Below are 19,338 nucleotides of genomic sequence, written 5' to 3' on the forward strand. Positions count from 1 at the left end.
ATGTTAAAACATCAATCATATGGTGCTTAGTTATTAAGAATTCTGTATGTTCTATCTATGTTCATGGATTACCCATTTGCTCAGTCATATGATATGTTTGTAGGAAGTTTACAGTTTGTCTTACACTTTGTAGTTTATAGTTCTAGAATAGGGTAATCTTTAGTTACATAATGTTATGATATTGTGAGTTAATGGAATATAATTTAAGATTTTATTGATAACTTTCATGCTGTTATTATGGAAAATGCCTGGCGAAGGCAATTGTGTCTTCCCCCAAAAAAATGACAACTGCCATATCTCAGGAAGTAATAAAGATAGAGAAACACAACTGGCACCAAATGATGCGCAATGTCCATATTTCTATTCAACTTTCTTTGACATTATAGGGTTAGATCTATTATTTTTGCCGTTATTTAAAAAAAAAAAAACTATATTTGTATGTCAGTCATTAGTTGAAACTTCAGAGGCTCGGTGGACCCCTTAGATATCAATAGAATTTAATAAAAATTGTCATGGAAGTTTAATTTAGTTAGTGTCAAAAAAATGTATTCTAGGTACAGATTGATTTTCAAAAAATCTGAAAAAAAGTGGTGCAAATTATGTTGGCATTCATAACATAATTGTTCATATTAATGTTTTCTTTGGAATGTTGTCGAGGACTCCCACGTTTGTTATAATTGATCTCTGTTTTCCCCCATAAATGTTATTTATCCTTTATTTTACCAGGAGAGTCCCACTGAGATCATGATCTCTTTTTCAAGGGATTATCATATGTATGATATGTAGGACTTGAAGGGAAGAATATATTTGAAAGCTAAACTAAACACAGAGCAACACAGGACAAGGTAATACACCATCCTAATGATAGCTCAAAACGTCACGTGGTGGTAAAACAAAATTAGGCAATTCAGTTGGGGAGCAGCATCTAGTCCGCTGACTATATACTTTGTAATTTGCCATTTTATGTGTGGCCTGAAAAAGGAATTTTGAGTGGTCTGCGTGGCAGTTTCAGTATTGCTATACTGAGCACTGAGATGGGCATCTTAATCTTATGTCAATTCTAGTCAGAACAAAATCTGGAAAAGATGGTAAAATGCAGCAGGCACAGCAGCAGCTGCAGTGGTCATTATAGAATGGACAAACGGTTATAAAACAAGGCTTATTTTAATTCCATAATGACCATATTCATATTAACAATTCTTAAATTAACCTTTAACATATCTGAAATTTCATAAAACAAGAAGAAATACATAACAAATACCACAAGCGCACAAAGTCTTCAACAGCTCTGAATTGTCTTGAGATGCCTCCCAAACAAACAAACACAAAAATCCCACCTCGAGTCACAGTCAGTTCTCGAAAAAGATCATCAGATCCGACAGCGGCCTCCGACATGTCAGAGAGAGTGCATTAAACAGCGTGATACGCACTCTCCAAGAGTGAAGACCTGATTATGAGACAGCACCCTGGCTGTTCCTCTCCTCTCGCCTCCTCATCGCACGTGCAGCTCAGTCTGGGGCTCTGGCCCCTCCCCCCCTCTTCCTCCCCCCTCTCCCCCTCGCACCTCCTTCAGCCGCCGCTCTGGTGCCCTTGGCCCCCGCCGTCGCCGGCTTCTTCCTCCTCCTGCGGGAGGGGGCCTTCTGGCCCGGCTTGGCCGTGGTGAAGGTGATGCACTGGGCGTCCAGGAAGTCCAGCAGCTTGGCGGCGCCCAGGCGGATGCCGGCGGCCTTGAGGCGCTCCTGCAGCTGCGACAGCACCAGCGGCCGGTACTGCAGTACCTGGCGGTGCAGCTCCGGGTCGGACAGGATGAAGCGCCGCACGGCCTTGAGCTTGTCGGTGTGCCGCGACACCGCCTGCGAGGCCGTCACCGGGCCCTCGCTGTCCGAGGAGGAGTCGCCGTCGTCGCTCACAAGGAGCTCAGGGTTGGACCTGAGGGCAGGGAGGGAGGAAGAGGAACGTGTTAACAAGGTGGAGTTATTGAACACTTTGGACCAGCTGGTTGACCTCAGAGGGATGAATTAAATGACTCACACTGTAGATGCATCATGCAGGGACACTGAAAGTACTCGTTATATGTTGTACATGCATGTACAAGCCAGTATGTCTGTCTGTATGGTACACACACACTCTGAACCTACTGTGTACACTCACATCAGCAATAGCCCACAGATGTGGAAAAACAAACATGCTTACACAGCCATGTTTCAGAACATGTACCCTCACGTCTCAACATACACACAAACACAGCAGCACTGTTTGCTGACCTCTCAGAGTCCTGACTCGCGTCTGTGGAGGAAGCGTTGGAGCTCTGTGAGAGGGACAAGGGCTCCTGGGCATCCAGGCTGAGCTGCATTTTCCTGGGGGAGACAGCAGGGGGCGCCCTGGGCTCTTTGAATTTGAGTGACTGGGCACAGGAGCGGGCAGGAGGGGGGACAGGGCGAGGCCTGTAGCCGTGTACCGGCGCCTCGTCATCGGACTCAGAGCTCTCCAGCTGGTGGGTGTACTGGAAGATCTCCTTCAGCTTCTGCACCATCTGCCGCTTGGGGAGAGGACGCACTCCAAACCTTAGGACAGCAGTGGACGAGACGGCCACCACAACATTATGCAAAGTTGCAAGCATGCTGGCATGTATCCAGTTACATCATTTATCAGAATTTGTCATTTATAAGTCCTGAGTTCACTCTGTATCACAGATGCTCACCAGAAAATATAATGTATGGTACATGTACATTAATGTGTATCAGTAATATGTGAGTCATAACAACTAAATAATTCATCACTGATCAACTGATGAACTCATCATAGCCAATTTAAAAATAACTGCTATCGCTTTGTCCATCTGTATGAGACAGTGTTATTTCATTTGCCTTCAATTTATGCCAGTAAAAGACTGTATGGCATTACATAAAGGTGTTGTTAAAGAGAAATGTGATGGTTTATATGTGCTGGGTTTCTAGGGAAGCTAAATCTCATTTGAGGCATGTCCGCATGCTGAGTGTGTTGGCCTGTACCTGTTGAGTTTGTTCTTTAGGTCTGGCGTGTCCAAGTCTGAGTAATGGGGCATTGGGGTGATGGGCACCAGTGGGCCTGCCTTCTTAGAGGCCACTGGAGAGGGAAGAACAGTCATGAGAACCAGCCAAATTACCACCAAACCTCCACACACAAATAGTTAGGAAAAAATAAATGTATCTTGACATCTACTGACAATAGTTCAGAACCAGTTGCAAGTCAAATTTAGCTGCTTCCTAAGTAGATTTTAGGGTCAAAACTAGGGACACTGTGGTCACCCACAGCAGTAAGAGTGCAAGAGAGCTACCTTATCGGTGCGTGCTACAGATGAGAGTTTCCATCAAGTACTGCTATAAAGTGCCTTGAGATATAGTGGGGAAAATGTAGCGGTCGTGCCACCTTAAACTCAAAATGGGAATTTTGATGATACTAGTTGTTATTTGTTACAGTTACAGATATTAAGTATATGACAAACTAACAAAATGGGCAAAGTACCTGGAGTCCTGAGCTGAGCCACCCTCTTAGCCGGGGCAATGGCGTCCAGCCTCTGAGAGAGAGGAAGAGCAGCACCTGCTCCCTCCTCCTCCTCCCAGCTGTCCCACAGCTTAGGGTCCAGGACACTGGTGCCAGGCCGGGGCTCTGGTGAAGCGGCAGGGGGTGTCCGGTCCGTGGTGACCGTCGCCTGGGCCCCGAGCGGAGTGGTGGAGCTGAGGCCGGCGTCCCCACTGCTCTCCAAGCGCAGGCTGAAACGTGGTTTGTGGAGATCGGCCCTGCAGTCCCCAAAACCCCAAGAGTCGTCAAAGGCCATCGGGGGCTCGTCGAAGGCCGCTGCTTGGTCATCACAAGCAATGGGTTGTTCCTCGAAGGCCATTGGAGGGTCATCATAAGCCATCGGGGGCTCATCAAACGGCATGGCTGGCTCATCGTAGTTGCTGAAGCTCTGTTGAGGTGGTAACCCATCTTCGTCCTCATCCTCCTCCTCCGTCCCTGTCTCTTTGCTCTCCGTCTCCTTGTTGTCTTTGACCCCGTTCATACCAACCTCTTCTGCACCAGATGGACGGTGTTCAGATCCTCCTTTACTTCTTGCAGAGCTGCCTGGGTTACTGACTTCCGTGGAATCCTTCTGCCGACTCCTGGACTTGCTAGTGCTAGTGCGTGCCTCCTCTCGATTGCTGGAGGGGCTGACATCTTGGAGATGGGAAAAGCCCAGGTAGCCTCTCCTCTCTGGACTGCCATCCGATGGCGCGCTGCCTCTGGGAGCGGTTCCGCTCTCCTGGAAGTGCTGGCTCTTCCCCATGTTGCTCAAGAACGGCGAGACGGAGAGGAGATGGGAGCACATGAGGGACTCTAAGTCGGAGTGCAGAGGGGTGCTGCTGACGGGCTGGCCGAACCTCTTGGAGGACGGTTTGTCCACGGATGCTCCTCTGTGTGATTCGCAAGGGGTGAGGTCAGCAGCCGAGCTGAACCGCCTAGGGAGGGACTTTGGAGGTAGGAAGACTGGAGAGTCATCTCCAGTGAGGTTTGGTCTGCTTCCCTCGAGCTTAGCTTGGGCCTGGTGTGAGGTAGGTGTTTGATCAGAGACTGAGACTTCTTCTGACTCCTCCTTACAGGAGATATTATTGAGAGATGGAGCTTTAGAATGGCCAGGAACTGATGAAGAGGAGGAGGAGGACGACGCTGATGATGCCTGTGATGATGAAGATCCAGGGAAGAGACGAGTGCGACGCATACTGCTTTCCGTCTGGGTGGAGCTGCTCCGTGTCCGGTTGGAGATGTGTGGGGTGGACGGGACCAGCCAGGACACCTCGGCCGAGCCATCCAGCAGGCTCTGGACTCCTGGAGAATCTGCAGCGCAGGGAGACTCAGGGCCTGAGGGGGTTGGATGGGCCTTAGGAGGGGGGTCTGAGGCTGCAGACTGAGAATCACATGGATCTTTCAAAGGTTGTGCCGTTTTGCTGGCGGAGAGGGAGTCTTTGGCTTTTGCTACATCCTTTATGCAGGTATAGAGTGGGGAATCTTCTAGAAGAACAAGGGGTGACTGAGTGCACACGGGCTGGGGTGGAGAGGGAGACAAACACATTGGGGAGTCATCACCCGAGTCCGACAGCACTATGAGCTCGACCTCTTTAGAGCACTGGTCAGTAGAACTGCCCTGACCCTGACTGCTGGAGGGCAGTGCCTCAACTCGACGGCCTTGCTTCTCTCTCAACTCAGGGGACATTCCAAGTCTTTGACTTGCATGTGCATCTTTCCACTCTCGAGACACTGTTGTCTTTTGGCTTCCTTGTGTAAATGTCAACTTAGGGGACATACTAAGCCTTTGATTCGCATGTGTAACCATCAGCTGTGGAGACACTGTAGTCTTTTGACTTCCTTGTGTAATGGTCAACTCTGGGGACATTCTAAGCCTTTGACTCGCATGTGTAACTGTCAACTCTGGAGACATTGTTGCTCTTTGACTTCCTCGTGTAACTGTCATCTTTGAGGACAATCGAAGCCTTTGACTTGCATGTGTAATGGACAGCTCTGGAGAAACTGTAGCCATTTGGCTTCCTCGTGTAACGGTCATCTCCGAGGACGTTCTAAGCCTTTGACTCCCCCGTGCAATGGTCAGCTCTGGGGAGAGGCCTGGCACAGGAAACGAGGGCTCACAGGTAGGTGCAGGTGGACTGATGGAGAGGTCAATGATCCGCACAGGGTCAGGCTTTGACCTGGACTGGTGCTGGGTGGCTGGGGCAGAAGATGGTTCAGCATATTCCCCCCACGACTGGGAGAAGAGCTGGTCATAGCTGTCGTTCAAGTTAGCATCTGTATGTGGCACAGGCTCCGGGTGCGGTTCGCCATTTTGATCGTCCGGGTGCGGTGGATGTGGTTCGCCATCTTGATCATCTGGATGTGGTTCGCCATCTTGATCGTCCTTCTCACTTGTACACTCATCGTAGGTTTCCATAGCAGCACCAGAGCCATCCTTGTGATGAGAACTGGGCCCTTCTGTGTGAGGAGACTCGTTGAGATGGCCGCCTGGTCCAATGGGCGTCTCTTCTTGTATTGATTCACTAACTCTGCTTCCAACTCGGTCCCTCACCTCCCCTGCTCCATGATCACTTGTTTTCTCTTCCTCCATTTCAAAGAACATTCTGACGTCCTCCTCAGCTGCCTCCACTTCCTCCTCCACTTCCTCCTCCTCCTCCTCCTCCAGGCTCTCCGTCTCGTGTCTCAGGGCTGACTCTCCCCATCTCCTCTGCGTAGCAACAAACTCGTAGATCTCCTCCAGCTCCTCCTCGTCCACATGCTCCTCACCTCCGTTCTCCTCTCCCTCGCTCGCCTGCTCCTCCACCCTGACGCTCATCTCTCCGTCGGCCAGTCCGTCTCCCTGTCCTTCCTCCTCCTCCTCCACCTCATCCTGCGAGCTCCACATGGAGCGAAGGAGCTCCAGGAAGTGCAGCTGGGCCTGGGTGTTGTCCTGCTCTTGCTGCCCCTCCGGGGGCTCTGGGGCTGGGGCATCTCCCCAGGCCTGGCTCCCCTCCTCCTGCTCCAGCCTCCGGAGGTACAGCTGGCACTCCTGCGACAGTTCCGGCAGGTCGAACCTGAGACAAGACGCAACACATGCATGTTCAGCAAAAAGCAGAGAAACGTGCTTCCTACTTATTGTACCTTTATCCCTGGACTAAACTAAAACTAAATGCTGCCATTGTAATTTCACACGAAAAGCTCAGTGAACCTACCAGACAACTACGACTGACGCAAGGGCTATGCATTTCTTCAATACTTAACTAAGCATGTCTATAATGACCAAAAAGCCAAAGACAGGTGTGACCTGACCAAGTTAGTCAGTAGTGATACCAAAACTTAAGCAATTACTGTTAACTACTTCTACAACACAATTGTTATGAGCATAAGCGTGTCTGTAGTTATCGAAAAAAAAAAACAAAAAAAAGACAGGTGTGATGTGTGACGGACCTGGCTGCCAGCTCCTGGACGTGTGGTGCCAGGCTGGGCGTGAGCGGGCACTGAGCGCTGTAGAGGAACTGGAGCACGGTGAGCACGGCCCCGGCGGGCACCTCCCCCAGCAGGACTCTCTGGGCAGCTGGCATCCCCTCCTCCTGCACGCCAAAGCCACTGGCGTGCACCTGCCAACACAAACGCAAGACTTTTCAACACATCCATCATCAGAATGGGAGTAACATACCCAAGCCATGTGTTCAACACATGACACACTGGGCATGAAATTAGTGGACCTTTAGACCATCTCAGGTCCAAGAATGCAATGGTATTTACTGTACTGTAACTAACTGTAATTCACTGTACTGTACTATGTCACACGTTGCATCTGTTTCCTTTTACTTTTATCTCAGTACACAGTACATTTTATCTACCACAATACTTAAGTGTAAAAAAAAAAACCTTGGTTAAAAAAAATTACTCTAAACAAAATTGTAACAACAGCTTCTGTCCATATCATACTGTCCAATAATTTTTAGTTTACTTTATTATAGTTTTCTTTGGGAGTAATAACACACAATAACACAGTCTGTAGGTTGTGTCTGGAGACTCATAATTGTAATACAGGGGCTCAATTCCAACAAATCCTGCCAAATAGAGGCTGCATTTCCCTCCAAAAGCCACACCCATCAACAAGAACAGAAAATCACCTCAACACGTCTGCTTAAATCAGCAGTGTCAAGTTAAGCATCATTTTCACATAGCATTGAATTATTGTAGCTATTTTGAACTCGAATAACTGTCAATCTGTTTCCACACATAAACAATTTCCCCAAACATGCACTGTAACAGATAGTCCTGACAACATCTGACCAGTAATTCACTCAAACATGTATTGTACTGTCCTGCAAGTGGGTCTCCATGAAAACTGCCTTCACTGCATGCAGCTGCACTTACCTGTTCGACCAGCAGAGGGCAGCGTGCATATAGCATGAAGGAGTGGGCGAAGAGGACCTCACCACTGTCCACCTGCAGCTGCACATCACTCAGTTGTGGGTTATTCACCATGGAGCTCAGGTCTGAGGCCAGCCTGCTTAGAGATGACTACATACATACACACACACACACACACACACACACACACACACACACACACACACACACACACACACACACACACACACACACACACACACACACACACACAAGACAAGCACATATGAATACACACATTCACAATAGCACACAAACTCACATTTTAAAACCTTCAGTTCAGTACTGAGCCAATGATCACAGACAGTCGCTCAACTAACCTAACCTAGGATCATGGTGCATGGCTAACACAGAGAGGAAAAGGCGAAGCATTACATAGTGAGATACAGTACACACCGAGGTGTTGGGCTCCACGTGGGTTTCAGAAACTGGGTTGGTGAGGCCACTCAGCTGCTGTGGAGCAGCGTCAGAAGATCGGCCTGTGGGACCACACAAAAAAACATCCGCAATCAAACAAACCTCCATATGCGGTTATATGTGGTCTTCAAATGCAAAGAACCAATCACGGTGCACTGTCACGACCATACAAGGATAATGCCTATTTTACTTTGACAGGTGCAACCCATGAGTGTATGATCTCTGGCTGCAAACCAAAGTGTTTTGCTCATACGAGTCCAACCAAAGTGTGTAGGGAGGTAGAACCTCCAGACCCAGAGCTGCTCTGGGTGACTCACCCTGATCTGGAGCAGCAGCGAGGTTCAGGCCCTTCTCCCCCAGCGCCAACAGGTCCTGCACCGCCTGGCTGGGCAGCACGGGGGAGGGGGTGGGGGAGTTGGGTGAAGGGGGGCGGGCCTCGACCTGGGCAGTGGGGGCGGCAGCGGAGGGCTGAGAGGGGGGCGCTGGCGGGACCTTCACTGGGGGCGTCATGGTGGATGATGATTGGTCTCTCTGGAGTGGACGACACGAAAGAGGAAAAGATTCAATGAATGTACTGTGTGTGAACGAGAGTGTTTGAGTGAAGTGAACTCAATGATTTGGGCTTGCTTGAGGATCCAAAGTACATTAGTGCATACATACATTAGTGCATACATACATTAGTGCATGCGTGCTTGTGTGTATGTTTTATAGTATGTTTTAGTCTCTTTATTTCTCCCTCACATGGATATGTGTATGGCTAGATATGGATAGGGCTTATAACCAGGGTTGTGCACAATTCAAATTGCAATTCTGCTTCCTGTTTGCTACCTCAATTAAAATGCAAGTGAAATTCAAGAATTGAATTGGAATTTAAGAGCCAGTTTCAATTCAATTCTGTAATTTTGCACAAGCCTGCTTATAACATGTTCTCATCAACTCTTGAGTGTATTACAGATGTAGTACACAACGCACCTACATCTGAATCTACATCTTTCATGGATCATCAATCTGCATCATATGCAGTGCAGGTCTCCTTTTTTGTATTCTACATCACAATCATGTGAACTGCTGCACTCCAGTCAGACACTGTTTAGGCTATAACTTACTGTCTGTTGGAATGGTTAATGGACTCCATTTATAGTACATTTAGTACTACATTTAAGTGTACCCATTCAGGCACACATAAATGGCAAACTCTGTTACTTTACTGCTTTTATTTATATTCTATATATATATTCTTTATATTTATATATAGTCTGTCTATATATATTGTCCCCCACAAGTATGAAAGCTGCGAACTTCAGGTCACTTCAAGTTTATTATCTGTGTGTCTAGCTGCACGCGTGCTTCCCCTCACCTGTGGGCTGGCATAGGGCTGGATGAAGGCACTCAGTTCGGCCGTGTAGAACTCCGCGGTGGCGTGGCCGGAGCCGGCCGGCAGGGCACTTTTGTGCCACAGCGGGGCAGAGGAGCAGGGGTCAGGGCTCTCCCCCTCCGCGTGTCCCCTGCGGTAGCGTTGCGGGGGCGGCAGCAGGGAGCTGGGGGGCAGCGTGGGGGTGGGCGGAGGGGAGGGGGTGCGGGAGCGCAGCAGCATGAGGGAGACGCGCTCCTGCAGGCGCCGCAGGGCCTCCTCGGGGTCCTGCCTGAGGAGCAGCGGAGGAGGACCAGCGGGAGCTCCCTTCCTGCGTCTCCTCCCTTTGCCTGCAGCTGGAGAAGACAGACGAGAAATTAACGGAAATCTTAGTCACTTTTAAACGTGATGCTAGCAGGCGAGATGCTAATGGTCTAATCCGATTCAATGATCTATGCTAGGCTGGAGCTAAAAGTGGTATAGCCAAGGGGCGCTGTGGCACAACAGGCTACAGCGCTCATACCATATACGGGTCCAAGTGCCCACGGGGACCCAGGTTCGAATCCGACCTGCGGTCATATCCCGGTCCCACCCCATCTCTCTCCTCCACTTACTTCCTGTCTCACTCTTCACTGTCCTATACAAATAAAGGCCAAAAGCCCAAAAAATATACTTATATATATATATATAAAGTGGTATCGCCAGACTCAAAGAACGGCTGGATGAACTGGATAAAGGTAAAAATCAATTGTTTAACTCAAGTGGAGGTGGAAAATGAGTGTAATTCCCCAAATGGTGGAATATCCCTTTAAGAGACATCCTTTACAGACGGGAATTGCAGAGTTAAGAGACATCCTTTACATACAAATGCTAGCATAGGTTTATAGCGCATGCTGAGAGATACTGATAACACTGAACTATGGGGCAATAAAAAACAATACTTCAGTACTCCTCACCTACAAAGCCCTCATTACCCTTGCCCCTCCGCAACTCTCTGACCTCCTCGTCCGCCACACTCCCACCTGTCACCTCAGGTCTGTGGATGCAAACCTCACCCCACACCCATCCCTCCGGCACACCCTTCCCAACTACATCAGACAATCAAACATCCTTCAAAAAAAGAAAACCCTAACATCCTCCATCAAGCAGGACTGCAAAACCCACCCACCTTTTCTTGTTAATTGATTCCCCAAGTTCATCATTTTCCATTTACCTCTCTAGTCATATAGCTGCTTCTGTTATTCTCTATGTATCTCGTGCCTTTTCTTCTACATGTATGTAAGTAGCTGTGAGTGATGTAAAGCGTCTTTGACTGTCTTGAAAAATGTGGATGTTGGCTAACAATTGTTTAGAATCGAAATAACCACAATAGTCCACATCCACATGGTAAAAAGAGCTGCTGCGTAGTCACCTGCTCCTGGCTTCCACTGCAACGTTGCGCCAACAGACATCTGAGGTTCAGCTCCTTTGACCTCCATGACCTCAACAGCCTTTGCCCTTTCCATCTCCACTTCCTGATCCAACAGAGAGCGGGAGAGGGCCAGGGCCACCATAGTGTCCTCGTCCACAGGCTGGGTCGCCTTCTTGGGCCTCTTCCTGGCAGGCTGGGTGGGATCTGAGGGGAGTCTCCTCTTCGGACCTCCAGCTTGGACACTAGGGTGTTAAAAAAACCTGTAGTGACTAATTCAGCAGTGTTGTTCTCAAAATTGTGTATAGTATTTGGTACATTGTGATGTCCACAGAATGCCAACAATTGGTATCATTGCTGATGATGGGGGAAAAAATATGCACGGAAGCTCTGGCCTTTTCTCTTCACAAATGAAACCATGCTGCATCAGTGCTTTTGAATAATTTTACATAGAGGGCTGACTCAATCATTTTACATATAGGGCTGTCTCAATCATTTTACATAGAGGGCTGACTCACGATTGGCTGGCTGTGCTGTCACTCACAGCCTCACTGGCCTGTCTCTGCACAGCTTGCAAAAGGACCGCTGGAGGCACGCCCATTTCGGCTGAGCAGCGCTTCAGATGGGTGGAGCGGCTCTTGAGCGACTTGAAGCCCTTCCCACAGATAGGGCACTCCGGGACCACAGGCCGAGGGGCCACTGGAGCTGGAGCCGCCTGGCTCTCACTCTGATCTAGACACCTGGTCGCAGAAGGCAAAGATCTACAGTTACGTCCTGCAAAGTCAAACTCAGTCACGATTAAAACATAGCCATCACCAGCCACAAGTAAAGCCTTTGTTTATATACTGCTCAAGCATTGTGACTGGAGTTGGTACAGGATATCCACACATCTGTGCCACAGGTAATCTCAACTGGTTACAAACACCACAAACATAAGTGTCATACTACCAGGGTTCCCATTCCCTGACTTTCCATGTCTGGAATAGACTTTTCAAAATTCCATGATACTCCAGAAATTCCATGACCCATGGGAACCCTGTACTACATGTCTTATTTGTTTATTTTGCCTTTGTTTATTCATTCTCTTCAAAAAACAAAACAAAACAAAGGTGTTGGGTGCCAGACATTGGCAAGCAAGATACTCACAGATACACACTCTGTAGCTAGGCCAGACAGGATATTTGAGTACATTATTTTTTGTACACTCCGCTTTGCCTTCGGGTTAGATATTAATTTGTACATTACCCCTACGCCATTTTCTCCCTTTTAATGAAAGGAACGTTGATGTCCTACAACTAGCACTGACGAATATCAGTGTCCGGGAGAGGTTATGCCAGTATGCCCCTCAGTGCATTTCTATGGATGGATGTGGCTGTAATAGACAAATCTGTGAAAATGCCCATGGTAAATGATCTGCTGTATGGTAAAAATGTAGGTCCCTACCTGTTGATGTGTTGTGTGCGCAGCTGGGGGGTCATGGCTGACAAGTCTCTGAAGCACAGCTGGCAGAAGAACAATCCTCCCTGGTCAACATTCACCACCTTCCCCTGAGCCTGGCCCTCAAACTCCTTGTCGAGCTCCTTCTGTAGCCGGACGGCCAACCTCTCATCCAGCGAAAGCTCTGAGGACAACACACAGAGACAGACAGACACACACTTAAACAACTTAGATAAAGACCAGGATCAGGTCTAAACACTGCATTTGTACGGGATCTATTGGGCTGAGACACAGCTCCTCAACCACTGAGGATCCTTAAAAGAAGCTCTAGATATTTTGCATATCATTACAGTTCCATTGAGTCTTTGCATTTTTATTGCTTGAAGACATCACCAGTTTATTCCGTTTAGGAGAGAGCGACAGTGTGTCCTACCTACCTTTGGTTTGTACTGGGGGTGAGGGAGGTCGAATACTTGCTGGTTCTGCCACTGTTGATGGGAAGCTATCAGCATGCTGGAGCTTCTGCGGGTCCACTCGTTTAAACCGTTGCATCCGACTCAACACCACCTCTTTTACATCAACCTTACTTTTCTGGGTTGACGTCAGCTGGGTCAACGATTGTCTCTCGGTTCCACTCTCAGTCAGCTGTGCAACACTGACAGCTTGAAGCACTGCCCGAGGTTCAGATTCCACTTTCCCCAAAGGTTCTGACGAAGCATCTTTCTTTGTCCTTTTCTTTGGATGGTTGTTTGATTTTTTCCTTTGTTTTGAACACGATGGGGCAGTGCTACTGGACTGAGTTTCGCCATCTCGATCACCAGATTTCTTATCTTCGCCAGTCTCACCTGCTTTCTTCCGGACTCTTCTTTTTAGAAGTCGAGAACAAAGGTCCGAAAAGTCGAGGTCTGAGTCGTCCATCATTTTGTTACCTAGTAGTCAGCTTACTACTTTGTACAGCTAACATTAGGCCATTACGAATGTTGTAAACGAACGGCAACGTCCTTTCCAGTAATCCCATCAAGACCCGCGGCTTTACCTTTTCCTGTGCAAAACGGAGAAATAGTCATGTAAAACTGCCTGTCTTGGTAACCTGGGTATGCTAAGAGCCAAGTTATTCTAGCAAGTGAATGTAAGTTAAAGTTAACGTTCACGTTATCAACATAGGACAGTCTGTTATCTTGACGTACTATGGTAAGCACTAGGATAGCCTACTTTGCACGTAACGTTATTTTACACAATATAAGCAGCACTTGCTTTGGAATATTATGTAACTAAACAGTTCTCCCTATCTGACACGCGATATGCTGAGTGACATGACTGACATGAACAGTTATTTAGCAATAACTAGCTTAGCAGCTGTAACGTTAGCGTTAGCCTAACGTTGTTGTTGGATATTGTGCCATCAGTCTAGCTAGCATAGATGAAAATAAAATGGCATATTTTAGATATATAATTTCGCAATAATTAACAAAGTATTGTTTGCTTTGACTCCAAGCCTAAACATGGCCACCATGTTATCAAAGGCCCTGAAATATCGATATATCAGACTCAGAAGCTAACTGATGAATTTCAAAACACTCACTCAGAACCGCTCCTCTGCGTTACTTCCTGTGACGTAAAGGTGTCGGTCTGGTTGCGAAAGCGTCATGTGACAGCGGGCTGCCCAGAACCATAACGTTGAATGCAAAATTCGTCTACATTTTCGGATCACAAATTGTTTTCAAATAAGAAATATGTTGAACAGTGAACCGTTAATGAAAATATATCTGCTATGTTGACCATTTCTGCATGTGCATTTCTTTTTGTGGAATAGTATACTATTCCTATATTAGCTAACCATTTTAAGTACCTTATGGTGAAATGGAGGAATATTTCAACTGGTGCAGACAAGTCAAATGATTATGCCGTAGGCATTTTCCATTTTTGAACGTCCATTAGAGTTCTCGGTGGGCCAGAACTTGCCCTTGAGTCTCTTTCAATAGATTTATAATTTTCTGAAATTTCACAACAGGAACAAGCTGCTGGCATAACAGACCGATGCTCATACACGCCCAACCACACACACATACGCACACCCAGTACAAAGACAAGTAACGATTTCATCATTTTAGTCAAAATGAATTCAACTGCACTCAAACTAAAATGTCCACACACACCAGCTTCCATAAGATCTCATTCCGCACACCATCCACCCCTCACAATGTGCATGCAAACGTTCAAACATCAGTCACATGAACCACATCAAATCACAAGTCCAGACCTTTTTTTCTGTTGCACACAGTTTATTTAACAATATGGTATATAAGTAAGAAATGAGTTTTTAACCAGTTTATACAGTGATTCCGTTCTCTCGTCCTTATATTTATAGTATTTTGCGTAATAACTTGCATGATTTACATTAAGAGGAAAAAGTAAAGCCCCCAGTTCAAGTTTTTTTTTTTTCCGTGTGAGAGGGATGAGGGGTCGATGGCAGAACTCTGTTCAACACAAAAACACTCGACCAGTGACTACCTCCTTACCATCCCACTCGGCTTAAGGACCCATCTTCCCCCAGCTTTCTTTTTTTATACTCATATATTCTGTATGACAAAAACTTTAAGGACAAAAATCTTATATGACAATGCAACAACTTTCTACACCTGCTGGACAGAAACCTCTGTAGATAGGGGCCCGACGCGAGATGCTCCTTCTTTACATCCTCCTCTTCTAGGTTGTTTCTGAACAAGGTTTTGACGGTGTACGGTTTTCTTTTTTTGTGTATCCATGTGAATGTGTGTGCAGGTACGTCTTTTCTGTGTGTATGTGTGTGCGCATACATGCTTGTGTGTATGCCCAGTTCCTATTGGTTACAAACAACGAGTTCTCCTCAAATGGACTTCACGAAGGGGAGTGGAAGAGCTCCCTCCCAGGAAAAAAAGAAAACGCATGTCTGTAAAAATAGTACAACACGAGAATACAATCGCCAGGTATGAGGAGAGCAAGAGAGAGCAGAGGAAAACCTGGCCCAAAATTCCCCCGACCAATTATTTTACAGTCTCTCAGCGACAATGACAACAAACTCAGAGAACAAAAAAAATCAGAAGTATTTCAAAAGGTACAAAATAAAAAGTATGAGTAAGATAATGACGTTTTTGTTTTGTTTTTTAAAAAAAGAAAAAAAAAAAAGGCATGAAACCATACCATTAAAAACAAACAAAATGAAAAATAAAACAAAATTTAAAACAAAACATAATGACCAAGAATATGGTCAAAACCAAAATATATATTCTTTGTCATTTTTAAATTTTCATTTAAACAGCATTTTTTTTCAAATCCCTTGACATATAGCAAATATCATTCTTTTTGTTTTATAAGGAAACATATCAACATTTCCCAAGCACTGTTTTTTTTATTAATTTTTTCAACTTTTTTCCACTCCATACATTTCTCGAAACTTTTTACATGTCAGTACAAAAAGCTCGTCCAAGGAAACAAAAAAATGTTCCCACCACCCCTTCTAGAAAAAAGAGGAGGGGAGACTTGAGTGGGTTTGTGGGTCCATGAAAGGAAAAAAAAAAAACAATAATAATAATAATAATCTCCCAAAATAGCGCTACAAGCCCTCCACAAATTTCTCCAGCGTGTCTCCCGTGGTGTCTCCTACCATGCTCAAGTCACTGGTGAGAGCGCTACGATTGGGCGTGTTGAGCTGCGGCAGCATGGCGCTCTGCTCCGCAGCCCCAAGGTGTCCTTGATCCAGTGCGCCTGGCATGGGCGGCGCCAGGCCCGGGTGGGGCGAGCCCGAGTGGGGGCCGGAGTGCTGGGGCGAGGGCTGCGGCTGGATCTGCGCTGGCGACGGGCTGGAATGTGGCGGCTGCTGCTGGGAGGGCGGGCGCGGGGACTGCACGGGCGCCGGGGAGCGCACCTGGTTGCCCAGTGCGTTTGCCAGCGGCTGCCCGGCCAGCAGGTGGGCGGCTGCCTGTGGGCTCATGGGGCTGGGCTGCGCCGGGGAGCCCATCTGGGGCTTCAGGACCGCTGCTGCTGCTGCCGCCGCCGCCTGCTGCTGCTGTTGCTGCTGGAGGAGCCGCTGGTGCAGGAGGTTCTGTGGGGAGTCCATGCCCAGGCCGGGCTGCCCCATCTGGGTCATGGATGGCAGCTGACCCATGGGCCCCGCTGCTCCTGCCTGCATGGCCAACTGCTGCTGCTGCTGTTGCTGCTGCTGCATGCGGAGCTGGGAGTAGGTAGCTGGTGTGCCCTGGGCCTGAGGGAACTGTCCGTGGGCCTGGGGCATCACGCCCTGTTGCTGCTGCTGTTGTTGTTGCTGCTGCTGCTGTTGTTGCTGCTGCTGCCGTAAGAGCTGCCGCCGGTACATCTCCTGGAGCTGGGGGTTAGGGGCGTGGGCCGGGTTCATCAGCTGACCCTGGGGACCCAGTGCAGGCATGCCCTGGGCCTGCGGCTGCCCAGGCTGCTGGGGTGCCATGACGGGCCTCTGCACCGCCACTCCGCCCTGCATCGCCGCTTGCATGGCCTGCATGGCTGGCTGTGCCCCGTGCATGCCCTGCTGCTGCTGTTGTTGTTGCTGCTGCTGGCTGGCATTGTACTTGAGCGTGCGCTGCTTGATGAAGGCGGCCATGAGCTGCGGGTTGGACTTGAGGATGTTAAGCACCTGCTGCTGCTGCTGGGGTGAGCTGGGCGACTTGAGCGTGCGCAGTAGGTCCTGCAGGGCGTTGGGCGCGATGGCGCCCTGCCGCTGCGGCGGAACCTGTGGCCGCTGGCCAATCATGCGTTGCTGCGGCGGCATCATGGGCCTCTGCATGGGCATGCCCGGCTGCGGCTGCTGTTGCGGCAAACTGCCCTGCTGCTGCTGCTGGGCAGCGGCGGCCGCCGCCTGCATGGCCGCCTGAGGACCCCCCGGCCCCCACTGGCCTGGCTGCATGGGCTGCATGACCTGAGGCCCCCGCGGGCCCACGATCTGCATGGGGGACTGCATGGGCCCTGGCATGCGCGGCGGTTGCTGCTGCTGGGGCGGCGGCGGCCGCTGGTGGTTGAGCGGCAGGCCGTTGATGTTGACGCGGAAGCCCGGGTTCTGCTGCTGCGCCTGGGCCACCATCTCGATGTGGCGCGCCATCTCCACGGCGGCCGCCGGCGGCTGCTGCTGAGGCTGGGGCTGCTGCTGGAGCTGCTGGGGCGTCGCCTGCTGTTGCTGGGCGACCTGGGCCACGGGGGACTGCTGCTGGTGCAGCGGCGAGGCCGCGGGCCCCAGCTTGCCCTGCGACGAGGGCGCCTGCGTGGGGCCGTTGGCCCGCTGGGCGCCCGGGTAGGCGGGCGACATCACGCCGGCCGCGTTGGGCGTGCCGCCGGGCTGGCTGGCCATCTGCTGCTGCTGCGGGGTCTGCGGCGTCTGTGGCTGCGGCGGCGTGTGCATGCCGGCGGCGGCGGGGACGGCCGAGGTGGGCGGCGAGGGCAGCGGCTGCGTCATGCGGCCCTGCATGGTGGCCATGCGCCGGCGCATCATCTGCGCCTGCTGGAGCCGGTGCTGCAGCTGCTGCTGCCGCAGCTTGTGCTTGATGTTCAGGCAGAAGGGCACGGGGCACTTGTTCTCCTGGCAGTGCTTGGCGTGGTAGCAGCAGAGCGCGATGAGCTGCTTGCACACGGGGCAGCCGCCGTTGGTCTTGCGCTTGCAGCCCTTGGTGTGCTGCACCACGCGCTTCATCTTCTGGCACGAGGGCAGCGAGCAGTTGGCGTTGCGGCACTGGCAGGCGTGCACCAGCGACTGGATGCAGCGCTGGATGCTCAGGCGCCGGCTCTCCTGAGGGCTCTTGGAGGCCTCGCCGCCCTGGCCGTTGCTGTCGTCGTCCAGGCCCAGGCCCCACTTGACCATCTGGTGCTCGTGGCCCTTAGTGTTGTAGCAGTTGATGCAGAGGTCATAGTCCTGTGAGGAAGGGACAACAAACATAAAGCAAAGGAATCATTTAAGGCTTACAGATACAGAACTTCAGTTTTATTCAGCCCTGATGTTCAGTAGCTTTGCTAATCCTCCAATACTGCTGAGTGACAAGGGCCATTAAATCTTAGGTCCTCCATCTGCCAAGCAGCTGTGAGATGCACATGGCTCGGGGACAATTAGCCGTGCATCGCCCTCCTCCAGTATTGTACAGAGTGTATTTTGCCCAGTCCCACTTGGCCTGCGTGTGTGTGCTCAACACGTAGTCCTGTGACATCTTCACACTTCATGCCAAACTATATTACAGACTAACGTTGACTGGATCAGAGGTGTGTGTTATGTGCATGTGCAAAATGATGTACTTCAGCACCTGCACTTCCATATGCCAACTAAATGACTTCCAAAGACTTTGTACCCTTTCTATTCATTCACAACTAATTACTGGACACAAATACAAAGTACAGATGCTATCCATCACATGTATAAAACAGCACCTGTGTGTGTGTGTGTGTGTGTGTCCCCTCTTACCTCGCACACTTTGCAGTGCCAGCGCGTCTCCACGTGGTGCTTGCACTCGTTGCAGGTGTAGACGAAGCGGTCCTGGCCCTGGTTGTGCAGCTCCACCAGCATGCACATGGTGCTCCACTTGCAGCGCCGCAGCGAGGAGAACTCCCAGTGCTTGTCGCGCGCCAGCGTCAGGAAGGCGTCACGCCCGTCCATCAGGTCGCACGTCAGCATGGGGTCCGGGTCCATGATGGGCGGCAGTGTGTTCACCATGGGCCCCGAGTGCAGGTGGATCACAAAGAACACCTGGGAGGCGAGGAAGAGGAGGGGAGAAGGAGGAAGGTGGCTGATTAG

The 19,338-nt window shown here is 49.6% G+C and overlaps 2 protein-coding genes across 6 annotated transcripts in view; both read right to left on the reverse strand.

Moving 5' to 3' along the window:
* Window positions 1–891: 891 nt before the first annotated feature.
* slx4 (SLX4 structure-specific endonuclease subunit homolog (S. cerevisiae)) lies at window positions 892–13,708 on the reverse strand. Its single transcript, XM_076293085.1, has 13 exons — window positions 12,995–13,708; window positions 12,564–12,741; window positions 11,639–11,860; window positions 11,124–11,365; window positions 9,719–10,068; window positions 8,679–8,892; window positions 8,341–8,423; window positions 7,909–8,055; window positions 6,970–7,139; window positions 3,505–6,596; window positions 3,012–3,105; window positions 2,265–2,564; window positions 892–1,929 (listed from the first exon to the last, which is right to left on the reverse strand). The coding sequence occupies exons 1-13, from the start codon at window positions 13,476–13,478 to the stop codon at window positions 1,509–1,511; spliced, it is 5,997 nt and encodes a 1,998-aa protein (XP_076149200.1). The 5' UTR covers window positions 13,479–13,708; the 3' UTR covers window positions 892–1,508.
* A 1,106-nt stretch (window positions 13,709–14,814) lies between these two features.
* crebbpa (CREB binding lysine acetyltransferase a) overlaps window positions 14,815–19,338 on the reverse strand; it is a 59,414-nt gene continuing 54,890 nt past the window's right edge. For all 5 annotated transcript variants that reach the window (XM_076293109.1, XM_076293103.1, XM_076293096.1 and 2 more), the window contains 2 exons: window positions 19,009–19,290; window positions 14,815–18,468 (listed from right to left, as the gene is read on the reverse strand). In XM_076293109.1, coding sequence (XP_076149224.1) covers window positions 16,150–18,468; window positions 19,009–19,290 — 2,601 coding nt within the window. In that variant the 3' untranslated portion in view covers window positions 14,815–16,149. The remainder of the gene's footprint in view (window positions 18,469–19,008; window positions 19,291–19,338) is intronic.

This window comes from Alosa pseudoharengus, unplaced genomic scaffold (genome assembly GCF_046254945.1).
Source record: "Alosa pseudoharengus isolate Yale_2024_CS ecotype anadromous, Long Island Sound unplaced genomic scaffold, YU_APseudo_1.1 YU_APseudo_1.1_scf_1, whole genome shotgun sequence".
NCBI lineage: Eukaryota > Metazoa > Chordata > Actinopteri > Clupeiformes > Clupeidae > Alosa > Alosa pseudoharengus.

Excerpts from the sequence above, each read along its gene's own strand:
- slx4 (XM_076293085.1), bottom strand. The coding sequence starts at position 13,478 with ATGATGGACGACTCAGACCTCGACTTTTCGGACCTTTGTTCTCGACTT. Across the intron at positions 8,056-8,340 it reads ACGTGGAGCCCAACACCTCG|TCATCTCTAAGCAGGCTGGC; the intron begins GTGTGTACTGTA and ends GTATGTATGTAG. Across the intron at positions 6,597-6,969 it reads GTCCAGGAGCTGGCAGCCAG|GTTCGACCTGCCGGAACTGT; the intron begins GTCCGTCACACA and ends GTCTTGTCTCAG.